The sequence below is a fragment of the Centruroides sculpturatus genome, unplaced genomic scaffold, assembly GCF_000671375.1.
Source record: "Centruroides sculpturatus isolate CEXI.00-Female unplaced genomic scaffold, Cexi_2.0 scaffold1220, whole genome shotgun sequence".
Classification (NCBI taxonomy): Eukaryota; Metazoa; Arthropoda; class Arachnida; order Scorpiones; family Buthidae; genus Centruroides; species Centruroides sculpturatus.
Genome location: NW_019385613.1, coordinates 141,689 through 160,010, shown reverse-complemented (window position 1 = coordinate 160,010; position 18,322 = coordinate 141,689). Strand labels below are relative to the sequence as shown.

The following is an 18,322-nucleotide window of genomic DNA, read 5'->3' as shown; positions in this document are numbered from 1 at the left end:
TTTTAAAAAGATTACCAGAAAAAATTACCAGAAATCTTTTAAAAAGAAAAAAAAATTACCAGATTCTGTTGAAAATTACACTATTACAGATAAGTTTAATGTGATGGGCTGATAATAGAGACAAGATCTAAACTAAACTGTGAGAATATGAAATAAAGAATATAGCTGAGATAGTAAATACATTAACTCTCAGAAACTTGAGTCTGAATCAACCAAGAAATTTCAATGAATGTCATGATTCAGATATATTAAGCCCCATCCCTTACTAATCTGGTGATCTGACTTTTTCACAAAAAGCATGGAAAAATGACTTTAGTTTCCAGAGAGTCAAAATAATTAAGTAAATTATGGATATTTAAGCAATAGTATATCTTGCACACCACAATAGGCAAAACCAGTTAGGGTGCTAGCTTTGAAAAACAAAAACCAACGATATAATGTACTGTAAATCAATGAAGTTTGGATATTTAAATTCCCATTTTATCCTTGTAAATATTCCAAATCATTCTCAACAAAGAAATGCCTTAATTGTATCAAATTTACTGTTTTTAAAATAAGCTTTTTCTTAAATATTTTAATTTTTTATCAGATAATTGTTACGATCATAAAAGATGACTTGTAATAATACACTAGAGTCATTTTGAAATGTGTTAAATAATATAATTAATTATTACATTTGAGTTTCTAGATACTTAGCAATTAAATCAAGTAATCAAAAAATGAAGTTACTACCTTTATCCTTAATAACATAGTAAAGGATCTATGGTATTTAAAAATAATTAAACAAGATAAAATTAATTATATAATGTACACCATGAACCACAAATCATATAGCATTAAAATACAGGGTGTTCAGAAAGTAACGCAATCCATTAGGCCAGGAACACACATGCGTAAAATTCTGCATTAGAACTTGTCTAACGCGGAAACGGAAGATATGTTAATTAAAATTAAAAATTCCGGAGGGGACTGTCATGTTCCGTTTTAAACGGATGCCAAACATTAACAAGTTCTTTGCGAAATTACGTTTTAGAGAGGTAAATACAGAAGTCCTCGTTTTTACTTCCTGGTTACTTCCACGATAACCGTCGTTAAGCGAGCCGTCGTAATTCGAATACTAATTTCTCATAAAATCGATATCGTAAACTGTGGTTCCGTTTCAAGAAAAACTTTGAACTGTATGATTTTCCCTTTTTTACATTTATTCCTCGCTATTTTAACTCGGAATTGTGATTTTATAAGATGCAATAAATTATCGTTGTAAGAGAAGCACTTTTAGGATAAGATCAAGGATAAGATACATTATTTTTTGCGTTGGTTTTATATGATACTGTAGCCATGACCTGTTTTATAAAAAAAAAAAATTATGCTTTTTATATTACAAAGACTATTTTTAGCAAAATATTATTTAAAATTATTAATTTCTTCTCACATTTTTTATCGAGATAGAAGTTAATGAGATCCATATTAACAATTGTAAAGCAGTAAATTATGCAAATTTTTCAGATTATAATTAGGCTATTACAAAAATATACGTTTTAATAGAAAAAAGTAAGAAATTTAATAAAAATGGTGCAGGGAAGTAGAAATTCTGATATTTTACTGCATTGATTGAACGAAAAAGTCAATTTTTAGTTTCGACAGGACCCATTCTTCCAAGTGAACACGAGCAGTGGTCGTGAGTTCGCGCCTAACCTATGAGCTGTACACGTAGAATTTTCCGGATGTTCTAATTTACACTTAGATAGGGTCCAGTTTCCCATATAAGTCCTCCGGGGAGGCACCTTCTCCTTGGCAAATCGTCCTCGTGTTAGTTACCTTTTTCCATCAGTCCAATCCAAGTGACATTGCTCACATTTTATCTCAATTAGTGGGTTATAAATCATAAATTAGTGCTTACAAATAATCTTAGTGCTATTTACATTATTATACTGTATATATAAGCCTGGTATACTATATATAATGAATTACTTATAGTTGAACTAGGAGAGAGGGAAGACTAACCTACTCATTAAAGTATATATAAAAATAATATTTATTTCCTCAGAAAAGTGGAGAATTTAGAGAAGAATTTATTTAATTACGTCAAATTTTCTAAACTTTGAACTGTGCCATTTTCATTGCTTGATATGTCACAGTCATTATCACTGGTGCTACACGTTATCAATTGAAAATAAACAGATAAAATATAGTTTCTATAGTGTTACGGGTTAAAAAATACTTTTATGCAGGAATAAACAGTATTAAAATTTACTCATTTCTTTCTCAAAATTTCTGTAGAAATGAACTATTTATAGTTATGACCTGCGTTAATATTATAATTATCAGGAAAGTCAATAGCGCAAACTCTATATTTGTTATAAAAATCTGACGTTTTGATGGGAAAACAAAGTAGGAAATGGTGAAAACTTTACTGAATAAGGAACATAAATGTTAATTTAATATTTAATTTATTACCCTATCTCATCATTTAACTATTAACATCATTTTTAAAATATTTTTAATTCGTTTTTAATCTACAGAGTGCCACGCACGTAAGTCACGCACCATAGGCAAATTATAATGAGTTATTTTCGTTTCAGGACAGTTTCAGATCTGTTTATAAACGAAGGTCCTCGTTTACAAGCGATCGTGTCGATCCCTTTGCAGATCAAAATCACGCAGGCATGTCAGGCGTGACCTCTGACGTCTCATCTCTCTAGGAATGGATCGATGGAATAAAGAAATGCAACACTTGTGAGATCTACCAACACTGGCACGTTATAGCTTCATGGGGCCCAAGCGAATTTGAATTAGGGGGCCCCATGTACAATGTTGACTTCGGATATTTTTTTAAGAGTAATGTTTTCTTACAAAAAATTGGTTTGGAGGTCCCTGTTGGTAGGGGCCCAGTCAATTGTATTTTATGTCCATAGGATAACACTCCACTGTCTACCAAGGGAGGACTTCCTAATGGAAACTGGCCCTATTTAGGTGGAGACAAATGAAGAAAACCCAGAAAAGTTCACATGATCAGCCCGTTGATGAGGCAGGAACTGACGACCAATTACCCCTTTCTAGTGGTTTTATCTACTGGGCTACTGGTGGACGTCTCTGTTAGTCTCCGGTTGTACATATTTTACAAGTCCAATTGTACAGGAAATAGAGTAAACAAAACAATTTTTGCAAGTACTGTATATACTATAGTAAATGTCCAATGTACAGTAAACATGCACAGAAAAACTTGCTTCAGTAAAGATGTAGGTTGATTTATGTGAATTCAACTTTGTACGGTGCAAAGTATTAATTTACCATTTGTCATAAACAAAAGCTAATATTTTTGTAGAATAAATCATTAAGCTTTCAAAATTATTATTAAATTCTAGTTTTAAGAAATACAAAAATAACTACATATGCTATTTATTCTTATTGATTTTCACATTTTAAAAATTCCGTTTTAATAAATGAAATCGCATTTAATTAATTTGGATGCAATTTTCAAATTAGATAGATTCCCACTGTCATTTGTCTGTTAACCTGTCCGTCCTTCATTAATTAATCTCGAGAACGGAGTTAGATAGATAAAAATCGAGACCAGATATGAAAAGGCCGGAGGTCCCGATTAACTATATACGAACTTCCGGGCCAGATCGGCAATAACGTGGTTTTTTCAATTAAAATATGTTTAAAAACTGCAGTCTTGGCATTGTGACGACATCAGAATAAGTAATTGCTGGTAATATATATAAGTTATATACAGTCGAACCTCTAATGACGGCCACCTCTAAACGGCGGCTATTTTTTTCTGGGATGTTGAACAAAAACTGCATACAAAATAATCTCCAAACAACGGCTGCTTTTTATGTTCCCGTCAGTGGCCGTTGTTCAGAGGTTTGACTGCATTGTTTTAATTATTATTATTATTTCAATTACAATTACAGTATTATATATCCTGACCATTATAGTGTGTCAATTCAGGTCAGCTGAATGTGACAAAAAATAATAGAATAGTTAAATTATAAATAAAGAATAGAGAACGACCTGTGTGTCTGCTTTAATATGAACTTACTTCTGCACTTGTACAGCTTGAAGAAGAAGCTTAATTTTCATTTTCTTGAACTGTTGGATATCTCTAGACCTAAACATTATATAGATAATAGTAGAAGACAGTCAAGCTTGTGATATTCATGAGAAGCTCTAGAAAATCAATAAGAATGTCATATATTAACAGATCTATTGCTTATTCTAAAAATATTATACTATGATAGATCAATATCTAAAATTTTGCATATATAAATGTGGATATTTTTTAAAATGTATATACATTTGTCAGGTATATTAGGATATCTTATACAATTTAGAACATATATAACTTATATTTTCGTGTAAATCATACGAAAAAGTGTAACTGGTCCCTATTGAGGTGTTACAAACGTAAATAAAACCCGGAAAACACCTGTGCACGAACCCGCGACTAATTTATCCACGTTGCTACTGGTGAGCTGATTGATTTAAGGAAATTTGTAAAAATTCTCTGAATTCACTAAACTTATCGTAATATTTTAATTATATTATTATTTTCCTCAATATTCGATTGTCCTTTTATTAGACTCGTGTCTGGTTGATCGTGGAGTTTAGGACAGTTGAATAGTATAGTCTAATTCTATTTTGATTACTATTAATCAAGAAATTCCCATAAACTGTTTTGTATTTTTTTAACTTTCTCTTCTAAACGAGTAAGTCTTTTCTCCATTAATTTAAATTCGGCCACAGTTTCCCAAATCGAATTTAAATCCTCTGTAACTAGCTCTAATTAAGTTACCAGCATCAATTAATTAAAAACAGCTAACGACCCACCACTGGCCGAGTGGATAAAATCACTGAACACTTGTAGGGGTCACGCCTCGTTAACATAATGGTCATATAGAGTTTTCTTTAGCCTACGTTTTTAAGTTCTATGCTGCTCTGCGCCACACCGACAATTTAGGGTCCCCAGGTATGACCAAATTTAAATTTCGATATTCTTATTACAGTATTCTAATGAGTTCATAAAAGATTGATTTGGGACCCCGAAATTGCCCTTTTTGTACACAGAATAACGCGCCACTGCCCATGTTTATCGTTACTGTAACTAAGAAAACTTAATTTCGTTAAGTCTGTCATTGAAACGTCATTAAGACCTGCCGTTTGCAAATCGTGAGATTCGCAAACAGTAGGACTTAATGACGTTTCAATGCAAAGCAGAATGAAACTCACTAAACAGTCTTCACTTCTGTTTCTTGGGTATTTGATTTATCCCTAATCAAAGGAAGTCGTCCTCTTGTTCCTTTTGCTAAAGGGATTTGGTTCTATATCAGCAATAAGCAACGAAACAGCAATTAAATTACCATTTAATTGTAATTTAGACTCCCCTAGTTTCATATTCAAGTCTTCCGCCAGCTGCTAAAAATCATTTACCAGTGGATTCCGTGGTGGATTAAGAACTCTCGAGGCTCTAGCCACAGACGATTCTACGTAATTTTACGATCGGTTTTGGTTTTATTCGTTTAGGGCCACGCGACACATGGGCAATCTGCCGAAGAAAATACCTTCCGGGAGGTCTTTTATGGGAAACTGGCCCCTATTTACGTGTTACTAATGTGAAGAAAACATGGAAAACGCCACGTGGCCGGCCCGTTGACCAGGCGCGAACCCACGACCCGTGTTCAGTGGTTTTATGCACTCCGCCACTGGTGGGCACATAATTTTACATATAAAGTAATAATGTATAGTTGTAGCTATAGAACTGTTTGTATATGATATACAATTGAAACTGTAAAACTGCTTTATTTTTTCCAATTTCGGGACCCCGAGACACGGGACCTCTAGTCATGTGCCTCACGTGCCTAGTGGGCAATGCTGCACAGATCGAGCTTGTTTGTGAAGCTCCTGTACATAATACTTTTCCTGTTAGCAACAGAATCATGCCGTTATCTATCTTACTCCTTACAGGGGAAATTTTTGAATTAAAATAATGTGACTTCCGGTTTGTATCAGATATTCATATACAATTAATCGAGGCCTAATGCCCCTAAGGTTTTCATATCTGGCCTCGTCCTTCATTTAACTCCATTCTCAAGATTAAGAAAAGACAGACAGACAGCCGATATTGGAAATTTATATGTCTACAATATTTTCAAATTGCAGCCCAATAAAATAATTTTCTTAATAAATGCATAACTGTACTTTAAATTCTAGTTAATTGCAAAATCCAATTTCTACGTACAGTAAAACCTGTGTAAACCGAAATCGCACAGTATCGAGTTATTTTTCCGTTTAGGCAGGTTTCCGTTTTATTCGGGTTCCGTTTTAGACAGGTTTTAGCCTACTGTTTAACACTTTGCACAGCATACAAATGTGCTCCTAGTTCTGGAATCATAGGATTGAATTAATGGGACGATGGGTGATTTACATGTGGGTAATTTAATAATGCTTTAACAAAGAGAATCTCTCAAAATATATACCGGTAATGTTATTATTAATTAATGAGTGGTGCCGAATCAGATTTATTGGACTCTGCACATAAAAAATACATTCAATCTCTAGAGAAGTTATCAATCTGTAATGCTGGTAGTTCTCCTCTCTCTCCTCTACCCAATTGAATCAATACAGGAAGATTGAGGATGTCAATCATCTGGACCATCCCCGAGATGAAATTCCGTGCAGACAAAATAGCAATTTTTGTCACCTTCAAACTTTGAAAATGGGAAATTAGCTGCCCTTTTTTAAATTTTGAACAGATTTTCTCCTCAAATTTTTTAAATGTGCATAATTTGCATAGATTACAACAGATTTTGTATGTCTTGCAAAGATTATACTATATTATTCATGTTAATAGAAGGTTCTCAATTTTTTTCGTTGTGTAAGAGTGTAAATTATGTATTTTGCATAGGAAATATTCAATAAATGCATTTCATAAAAAGCCTAAATTGCATACATTGCTTAAAAATTCCTAAATTGCATACATTGCTTAAAAATTCCTAAATTTCATACATTGCTTAAAAATTCCTAAATTGCATACATTAATAAGAGAACTTAAATTTAAAATATCATACAGAGCCTATCATACGTTGCATATAGTACACAGAGAAGCACGAAATGCACACATCAAATAAAAGAGTATGAATTTCATAAATTATGAATTATGTACAGTACTTTGCACGAGAGACTAATAACATTTCGTAAAGACCTTAATCACATATTAAATAGACCGGAATTGCATATATTGCGTAGAAGAACCTGAATTGCATACATAAAAGATCTTGATAATAGAACTTGAATTGCATACAATATATACTTTGCATACAAGAAGCTAAATTAAACATGTTTCAAAATAAAGTTAAATGATATATAGCATTGAAAAACGTGAATTGCATAAATAACATGAAAGATTCTTCATTGCATAAAGACCATTCTATTAATAACTCTTACATATTTTAGAAGTGAAAAGGCGTGAAAAACAGGAAACTGAAATAAATAAATGCCCAAATTTAGACATTTTCCATTAAATACGGAAATCGACAACACACAAATTATGAAATTGCATAACATAACATAAATTAGATAAGAATTTCCATATTAATCTCTAAAGAACAGATCAAAATTGTATTGCCTGTTATTATATATCTTATGTTATGCCTTACGATCTATGCAGAAATGGATTTAGACTCATAGAATTGCGCTGCAACATACATGAGGTTCTCCCTCCTTCATTAAATAATAACAGGCACGATATGTAAACTATCTTCGAGATTAGAACCATGTTCCTCGTAACATGAGGCCCTAAGCTGTAGCTTATACGTAAATGCTCAAAGCCGGATTTGTGTAAGCTAAACAAGCTAAAGCTTAGGGTGTCGGGTTCAGAAGGGCCTATTTTATATATCGTCCATTATTATTTGATGAAGAAGGAAGGGCTTTTTTATGCTCTAGCGCAGGACCGCCAGTGTAAATACGGCTCCGGTTATAGTCTATGTTATTTTCAGACCTGTGTGATATTTATTCTGCGTTGTGTTCTATGTTACCTACATCATACTCTAGATTAAATATTGCTATTCTGCGTGATGTTGTTATTAATGCAGACGAATGCCACTTAATTACAATCCATACAGCTGTATTTCTTAATATTTTTGAATTTTATTAATTTAAATATGGATTTTTCTTAATTTATACACTAAAAACCAAAAAAAAAATGATCAGGCATAATAATTATACTTCGAACTTGCGATCAAATTCTTTAAATTAACAAAATACCAGAGTATCATATAAATAGAGCACATAAAGAATTCTAAAGGTAAATATTATTACGTTATGGGAAATTGTGTGTGTAGCGCTTCCATGTACAGAAATAACTTGACTTTAAAAGTTTCCTTCTTCGTCTCTTTTAGTTGTTTTTTTCTTCTTTCACCCTATTTTATAACTCACTGATTGCATAAATTGCATAGAATTTACCGCAGTGCGAAGCGCTAATACTTGTACTTTACAGTCTCAAAATGGAAGCGTATGCAATTAATTTATCTTTCTTCAGTCATTAAATATATAAAATGAGTAAATTTATGTATAAAATGCGTTAAAAAATTAGTAAATTTATGAATAAGATGAGTAAAATGAGTAGAGTGAGTAAATTTAAGTGGTTTTTGCATATAAACCACCTCTAAACAGCGGTCATTCATTCAAGAACTTCTTCCTAACAAAACTGCATGCAAAATAACCTTCAAATAACGGTCACCTTTGAACAACGTCTATTTATTTTCTGTTCCAGTCGGTAACCGTTGTTCAGAAGTTTAAGTGTTTAAGAAAAATGGATCTTAAATAACTGAATAAGCGGCTAATTCGTTAATTTGCAATCTCTGAATAGGTACAAATAGGCATTTAATTAAGTTTTATTTATTAAATATGTTTAAAAATGAATATATTTTATATTTTTGCATAAAACTTTGCATAAATTTGCTTAATTTTAACCTGTATATAGCAAGAAACTGGATATTAAGTAACTGTATAAACAAGTAACATGTTACTGTATTCGCACTTAACGGAGAAAGTTTGCAATTAATTGAATTATATTCATTACATATGTTTAAAATTAATATAGTAAGTATTTTTCTATATAAATTTACGTCAGGAACCATTTTATAAATCAAATATACAAAGAAAAACGGGATTTTTAAACAGGCATAACTGTAAATGGATGAGTAAGTAACATTCCTTTTATAGGTCTGTAAATGAGAAAATATGCAATTAATTAAGTTGTATCCGATAAATATGCGTAAAAATTAATAAAATCAAGCATTTTTTACAATAAAAATTGATGCTAAGAACCATTTTATGCAGGAAAAAGGACAGACATTAACTAACTGTACAGATGAATAAGCGGTAAAGTGGATACGGTCGAGTTTTTGTAGACGTTGAACTGAAATTATCGCTTAAGTTCCTTTCTTCACTCATCCGTTAAATGTTCGTTGTATCGAGGTTCGATCTACAACAGATTTTTTTTCAATGCCATCGATTGTTTGATTTTATGGCCAGATTTTTGCAGAATCACGTGATTACAACCTAACAATATCTTGCGCGAATTCAGACGAGGTCAACGCCTTGTTGTGATAATATTTACAACTGAAAAAATGGTTCTGCCGTTTTCTATAGCCTATAATTTTACTTTAGCACAATAGTTTTTATTTGTTTCTCATCGTTTTTTGATGATTTTTATCGATTAAATATGCATAATTTGATCTGTTTCATCCATAGCTGGACCTTAGACTCTGTCTGGCCTTAAGCATCTTCCCCAAACCAAATAATAATGCATGTTAAATTGTGAGTCGAAGCTATAGATTCATAGCGCGAGACTCTAAGCTGCAATTTATTTAGTTACGTTCAATCAAGGGTTCAGGTTTCATTAAGCGTTTTTATGCATGAAAATTTGCATTATAAGCAAGATTTTGCGTGTTTAATTACTCAAATTTTTATTATTATTATTATTATTATTATTATTAAAAATTAGAATATAAAAATGGAAAATTATCTACAATTTTCTTGATTTTATCGCTTAATTTTTCTAGGTACAATACAAACAAACTAAAGCCGGATTAATACAAGCTGCAGATGATGTAAGGCCCCGCGTTATGAGTCTATAGCATAAAGCCTCACGTTTTTGCGTGTAGACTATCGTTATTTGGTAGAAGGAAAGAGCCGTTTATGTGTTAGTCTATAGTTTAGGGCCACAAGTCTAAGTCCAGTCCTGACAGAAATTGATATGTTTAATACATTTCTTACTTGAGAGAGTGTTTGTGAGCAAGTTTTTTGGGTGTTTAATATGTCAAATTATTAAGATTTGTTATCAAAACACGAGAAATTGAAAAATTTACTTGATTTCAACCACTAAATTTTTAAAAATAAACAGAAATTGGTGTTTTAGTTGAGCATTTCTTTATGCAAATGAGCATTTCTAAGCGTTTAATTAACACCTCAAATTTTGCTTGGTTACTCGTTACAGACGATATCATTTAAAAATTTAACAATGTCTAATTGTCATCTGCACATCGACATGTTTACGTCATACAAGAAAATCCTTTGATAGTGGTATCGATTTTCGTCACGTGATTGTCTTCCAAGCTATCGATTTTATATCGTTGTGAATCAAATAATTTTCTTGATTTCTTTTTTTATTATTTAAAAAGATAAATAAATAAATTTTAAGTTTATTTATTTATTTATTTTCTTTTAGACAAAAGGAAAGAAAACTCTCGAAATTCTAAAAATATCAGAATTTCTGTCTGCATCATTAGTCTTTTCTTCCGGTTTTTGTCATTCGTCACGACTTGCATAACCGAAAATTATATGTTAGTTCGCATACAAAAAATAAATAAACAATTTATATATCCTTTTTAAAACAAACAATATACTCTATAGAAAATTTTTGATTCCAGGCCATAGCCATCTCAAAATTCAACAAAACCTGTGTAAAACGAAATGCGACGATACCAGCTAAAGTTTTCCGTTTTATAGATGGTTTTGTTTTTATTAATGCGGGAAATATGAATTGAAAAGTATGTTCAATTCATATTTAGATCTGTTTAATATACAGTAAAACCTGTCCAAAACGGAACATTAATAAAACGAAAACCTACCTAAATTCTTATAAACGCAGCGATTTTCTGTGTTAAAAAAATTCGAAACCGGAAAAAAATATTCAGTAACGTACAAGTCCGGTTTACACAGGTTTCAGTATAAGTTTTTTTTTTGTGTTTCAGACACGTTTAAATACTTTTATACAGTGTACAGAGAGGGAAAAAACTGTAGAAACCCACTACTTGTCAATTGTGCTTTAATTATGACTTAGAATTAGCTTCTGTTGCGCTAAAAATTTCCACTATACTCAAGTGCAATTGGTTTCAAAGTTTCCGCGTTAGACAGGTTTTTGGCTTGTAATAATATTTTATTCAGAAAATTCTACAGTTCCTACAGTTATTTTCCGTTTTATATATCGTCTGTTTTAGACAGGTTTTATTATATATGAATTAAAATAAATAAAACAAACAAAAGCAAATTTTTTTCGTTATTTATTTCATTTTGTTAACTTGCTTTTGGGAAAGACGGAAATCCTGTGAAAGTACTAGAGTTTTCGCTATTAAAGTGCTTGATTACATCTTAATTCTTGGGCATAATTATGGTCGGATTTGCACATAAAATAAACAATCGGCAACTTAATTAAGGCCTCATAGTTTTACATGTATCATTTGGTGTAGTGAAAGGGCCTGTTACATATTACAGCTTAGAGCTACAACAAGTCCAACCCTGACCATTAATTTTGGATAGGAACTTCACGTCTACATAAGAATTACGCCTATTTGTCTTCTATCTGTCTTTATATTGTGAAAAGATGAGCAATTAAGACAATGTACTGTAATGTACACCTAATTACTCTGTATACAAATTGTTGCTAAGTATTGTTATTCTTATGTGCAAACGATTCATGCAAATGAAATGCAGCTCCTGCCTCGTTCGTCTTGTATCAAGATATTCATTACATTATTCCTTGCGTGCAAATTATTGTTTCTTCAATAGTTGTTGTTCCATATACATTTTATCATAACCTATGTACAACGCCAAATTTGCACATAATCTAAGCAAGCTTCGGCTAAGGGGCCTCATGTTATGAGTCTACAGATTGGGCCTCACATTTTAACATGCATTATTATTTGGTGTGGGAAAGAGCATGTTATATGTTAGTCTCTAGCTTGGTCCACAACGAGTACAAAGTCCATTCTTGGATAGAACAGATCAGCTTGTATAGTTTCTCAAAATAGACAAAAACAGTAAACAATTTCTCACTTTACACTCACTTGACATGTTATAATATCGATATTGAACATTTCAGTCATTAAATTACTCAAAATCCGTGATAAAACACAGCTATCCACACCAAAAAGAAATCTTAATTAAGCAATTAAATATCCTCTTCTTTCGAAAATAAATCGCTAAATTCACATAAATTTACAGTATGATTTTATGCAAATATGATTTGCAGAACTGTATAGAAGGACTTCTATACAGTTCTTGACCTATAGTAACAGTTTTCAACCAGTGATGCACGTACCACCAGTGGTACACAAGAAGGATCCGTTAGTTCTACAAGTCTACATACAGAAGACTCGAGTACGCGAGTGAAAAATGATATAGAGCCGCTGTTCTGTAACCAGCGGCGCCCGCAGACTGTAAAAAAAAAGGGTATTATACATTATACAAGAAGCTTCAAACTGATTCAACGATCAGCACTCCCACAATATGGCACTGTTTGCATTTGGGGCTAACATGGCCAAAACTTGACCTTGAAAACAAGAAACGTTCCTTATTTTCAAGGTCAAGTTTTGGTCAACATAAGACTAAGTTGCATGGGACAATGGACAAGTAGGCTAGAAGTCATGAATTTTTGTCGTTCTGTTGTTGATAATGAAATTTAGGGCTTCCCTGGTGATTAGGAAAACATCAAAACAGACGAAAAAGGGGCGAGTGCTACAATGTACCAGCGTCCCTGCCTATATCTCTCAAACTATGATGATCAGCAAGGAGGATTGAAATTATCGGTAATGGGGAGGATATAATTATCGCTCTAAGATTATCATAACATTTTATATTTTAATAATGTATAAATTCCAATCGCGAAAAAATACGTTATCAGAATTTGAATAGAATCGATTATTTCTCTAACTGGAACAAATTTAGACATATATAAGGTCAAAACCGCGCCGATCTAGTTAAAAACGGACCGGAACTCTCTAAACTAGTTATTAATATCAGATATTTCAGGAAAAGAACTACAAAAGATGTTATCCATGGCCGTTCCGCTCGTTGAATCTACCTCAACCGATTCGAAAATTTGAAATGGCGACAGATATAAATTCCCTATATAGACATAACCAACAATCCTTTACCGATCGAATCTGATCGAAGTAAACAGGTTCATTGTTTTTGACGTCATAGGATTTTTCTAGTCATTTAAAAAGAATTCTTTTTGCCAAGAGGAGTAAACTCCTTGCTCATTTTACTGTACTTCAAATAGGTAAAGCTGATTTTTTTCCAACGTTATCCGAGGGTTTCCTACAGCAATTTTATATAGAATTTTTACATTTTTAAAGCAAAATGTGCGACGACGAAGTAGCTGCAATAATCGTAGATAATGGATCTGGAATGTGCAAAGCGGGATTTGCTGGTGATGATGCTCCTCGTTCGGTTTTCCCATCCGTAGTCGGAAGATCGCGACACCAGGTACTTTTTAAAAATGTATTTATTTGTAGATAATTGTTTAAATTTTTTCATGAGCCATATTTTAATATTTAATAATCTATAGCCTATTATGGTTGGTATGGGTAACAAAGATAGTTATGTTGGAGACGAAGCGCAAAGCAAACGAGGTATTTTAACTTTAAAATACCCAATAGAACATGGTATCGTTACTAATTGGGATGATATGGAGAAGATTTGGCACCATACATTCTATAACGAGCTTCGTATTGCCCCCGAAGAACACCCTGTTCTTTTAACGGAAGCACCCCTCAACCCTAAAGCAAACAGAGAAAAGATGACTCAGGTAAAGTTTGTACCACGTTTTTGTTAAAACTTTTGTCACTGATTTTAACTAAGTTTTCTCATGTGTAGATAATGTTTGAAACCTTCAATACTCCAGCAATGTATGTTGCAATTCAAGCAGTGCTTTCTTTATACGCTTCTGGACGAACGACGGGTATCGTTATGGATTCTGGTGACGGTGTGACCCACACTGTACCTATTTATGAAGGTTATGCACTTCCACACGCAATCCTGAGACTCGATTTAGCTGGCCGAGATCTTACAGATTATCTAATGAAGATTTTAACAGAACGTGGCTACTCTTTCACCACTACCGGTTAGTAGATTTCGTGCTTTCTTCTTTAGAAATGACCCTAAATAATGTTCTTAAATGTTTTTCAGCTGAAAGAGAAATCGTACGCGATGTTAAAGAGAAACTTTGTTATATATCATTGGATTTTGAACAAGAAATGGCTTCAGCAGCTGCTTCTTCCTCCATTGAAAAGACTTACGAGTTACCTGATGGTCAAGTGATGAATATTGGAAATGAAAGATTCCGCTGTCCAGAATCACTCTTCCAACCCTCTTTCCTTGGCATGGAGTCCTGTGGCATACACGAAACTGCTTATAATTCGATCATGAAGTGTGATGTCGATATACGTAAGGATCTATATTCCAACATTGTTCTCTCTGGAGGAACCACTATGTTCCCCGGTATTGCGGATCGTCTTCAGAAAGAAATAACTACTTTGGCTCCAACAACGATGAAAATTAAAATCATCGCTCCACCCGAAAGAAAATATTCTGTCTGGATCGGTGGATCCATATTAGCATCGCTTTCTACTTTCCAACAAATGTGGATCTCAAAGCAGGAGTATGATGAATCTGGACCGAGCATCGTTCATAGAAAATGTTTCTAAATTTAGACAAATTAGCTGTTATCTTTATATTAATGCTGTAATAAGACAGCGTGGATCGGATAAATTTTATAATCTATTCACTTAAATTATTCTAAATTTTAATTTATGAATAATAAAATTTTCAATTGCCAAAATATTTCTGTTTTTCTGTGATTGTAAACAACGGTTAAACAAAAAAAAAAAAAAAAAAAAAAACACATTTAAGACACATTTTTACATATTAAAATCTCATAGTTAACTACTTTCATGTATAAGGTGCACATGCATTATTTATTGTTTTTGCTTCTTATATAGTAAATAGCACCAATATTTTAAATCCATAATAGCATGGATCATAATATGGAACATAATAGAACCTACTATATTTCTTTGTACTGTGCAATTGTAGCAGATTCTACCATGGAACTAAGCTACTATCTGTATATATGTGGAGCAACAGTGAACACAATTGTAGATTCATGTGAAGCATAATGGAGCTCTATTATTAATTATTGCAGAGAATAATGAGGCACAACTATAAATCTGCAGGTCTATATAAGTGCCAACAGATTTTAATATTAATTAATTACCGTATATAACTTTGTTTAGCAGTTTACATAGAGACCTATATAAAACTACTCTCACACTTGTCAAAATTAAAAGTATCTAATAATAATAATTTATATAATATAAATACATAATACATAATATTTATAAGACAACATTACGATTATTATAGCATATACATATTAAAAGTATATTATTCAGTTATTAAATAACCTAATTATTATGGCTAATTTGCACCATTTTCTCCCTATGAGCACTAAAAGAGATTTTTAATCATACTTATCATGGGTTCGACCAAGCCTACAACGAAGAGAATGGAAGGTGAGAGACTGGTGAAAAACCCTCAAAAATTCCTTGGGGAGATTTTGGCCAGCTCTGATTCGATCCTGGTCTCCCAAAGAAGTAGACTAACGCCTTAATTAATAACATCGGTCATTATAAATGATTATATTGTACTTGATTATTACAGCTGTCCCTTGATAGTCCGACGTTTTGTAATCCGACATGCTCAGTAGTCCGATGCCGTCCTCGTTACGTGTCTGCTTGCACAGAAGCATGTGGCGACGTGAATCTCCCCACCCAATTCTTACACGATGACACAAATTTCGTGTGTTTTCCGTGAGCAGTTCTGTTCGAACAGTTGGAGTAAGGAATATTGTAGGCTACTGCTAGCAAAACAATGCCAAATATGTAATCACTTTCGGTAATCCGACACCTCTTTGGTCCCATACCTGCCGGATTATCAAGGGACAGCTGTAATTACTATATATTTATTTAATTAAAATAACGGCTGATTAATGTACAACATATTGATATATTATTATTTAAATTTTTATAACATGTAACTCTAAAACATCCACCGAGTTTTTTAAATTTAGGACTATAAGTCTAAGTAGGTCATCGTTAAATTCAACAACTTTTTTTAATTCGTATCGCGGGGCATTTTGCAAGAAACCGATATCAAACCCATAAAATTACTACATTCATTTTATTGCCTTTACACTAATAAAAAAAAAAAATAAAAAAAAAAAAATTAAAAATTCCTTTAAACACGAAGAACTGAAAACTTGATCGCTTTCCGTCAGGATACGTCGCCCCCTCCCATTGTTGTCGCCCCCTCCCTGGCCGAATCCATTGCAAAAAGAGGCCTTCTTAGCGCCAACAGGGTGAAAAGAGCTAAAAAAAAAAAAAGTACTGCGCGATGAATAATTTTAACAATATATCTCGTTAAAATTTATTTTTAAATATTCAATTTTAAATTTTTAAAGTTTAAAAAAAGATAACAAATCTTACAAAACAAATAGAAAATTATTATTAAAAATTTAAAATCACTCAAATTGTATGTAATTAACCATCCCGACAACCGATAAAATAAAATAAAAATTTTGTAAACTAAACAAACAAAGCTATATTAATAAAGACGATTAAATTTTATAAATTAATAAATTAAATACAGAAATAATTAGCATTATTTTCTCATTAGATAACATTGATAAATAATGCATGTTTAATGGAGTTATAGCATCGTTTGTATTTCTAGACATTCCTCAAAATGGCGGCAATCGGGCGGCCGATTGTTCAAAATATTTGACTTGTGGCAAAATGTCCAACATATGAACGAAGTATGAACTATTTTATTATTCATTTAACCTTTATCTATTGGAAATTATGATATATATTTGATATAATTAATTATTCGCGACGTTATCACATAATTTTCCATTATAGTCGTAGGCCTAACGATTCGGGAAAGTTAATGTAATTTTTTCCCCCGATATTTACTATTATTTTTATTGTAATTAACTAAATAGTTAATTTATTAGTTAGAAAGAGATTATATTTATGTAAATAATAAGTAATTATAACGGAAATTGTGGCATATCGCTTATTTGATAGAGATTACTTTTAGATGATTTGTGTATATACAGTATACGTGTATACACAAATTAACTAAAAGTAACCTCTGCCCACTTGTTTATCTATAGGCTTTATATGCAATTAAATTAAATATTAAAATAATAATCGGAAGGGAAAAATAAATTTTTCTCATATTTTCACATTAAATTCCATAAAATAAACATGAATAATTTGAATATTTACTTAACATATGATAATGTTACTTATTCATATTATTGTAATATAATTTAGATTTTATTTAAATTATTAGCAACGATTCTAATTATTTTTATGCTTTAAAATCTTGTACAATTATTAATGTCTCTTTTTTCTTTAGTAAAATTATGCAATGATTTAAATAATAAAATAAAATTTTGCATTAATAAAAGTCATTCTATAGTGATTACGATAATATAAGTTTCGTATCTGATTTTGCTTCATTTTATGCACATAACTGCTGTATTAATTTACCAATGGAATTGTTTATGATTTTATATTGTTATTTCATTTATTTTTAAAAGAATTTTCAGTTTTATTATTAAATATGTAACATTTCAGACAAGAATGAATCTGTATCTATATCTATATATATATATATATATGTCCCTATATTTCACTTTTCCGCCAAAACTACACATCGCACGTGAATGGTTTTTGTATGTGGTAGTAGCCCCAAGTCTCCGTTCGTGCATAGGGGTGGTTGCGTCTCGATAGCTATAAGGGTGCGGGAGATATGGGCTTGAAAGTGGTTGAAAGTGGCTTTCTATTTCGAATGTTTTGTTCGAATTTGTTCGAATTAAATTCGAACATAAAATTCGAATATTGGTTCGATTATAGAACGATTGTAAACGTTCCAGAAACGTTGAAAATAGTTCGTTTGACTA

The 18,322-nt window shown here is 31.9% G+C and overlaps 1 protein-coding gene across 1 annotated transcript; it reads left to right on the top strand.

Moving 5' to 3' along the window:
* The first annotated feature begins 13,561 nt into the window (after positions 1-13,561).
* Positions 13,562-15,014, top strand: LOC111640591 (actin-4-like). Its single transcript, XM_023386616.1, has 5 exons — positions 13,562-13,570; positions 13,647-13,776; positions 13,859-14,098; positions 14,167-14,413; positions 14,479-15,014. The coding sequence occupies exons 2-5, from the start codon at positions 13,651-13,653 to the stop codon at positions 14,994-14,996; spliced, it is 1,131 nt and encodes a 376-aa protein (XP_023242384.1). The 5' UTR covers positions 13,562-13,570; positions 13,647-13,650; the 3' UTR covers positions 14,997-15,014.
* The last annotated feature ends 3,308 nt before the right edge of the window (positions 15,015-18,322 follow it).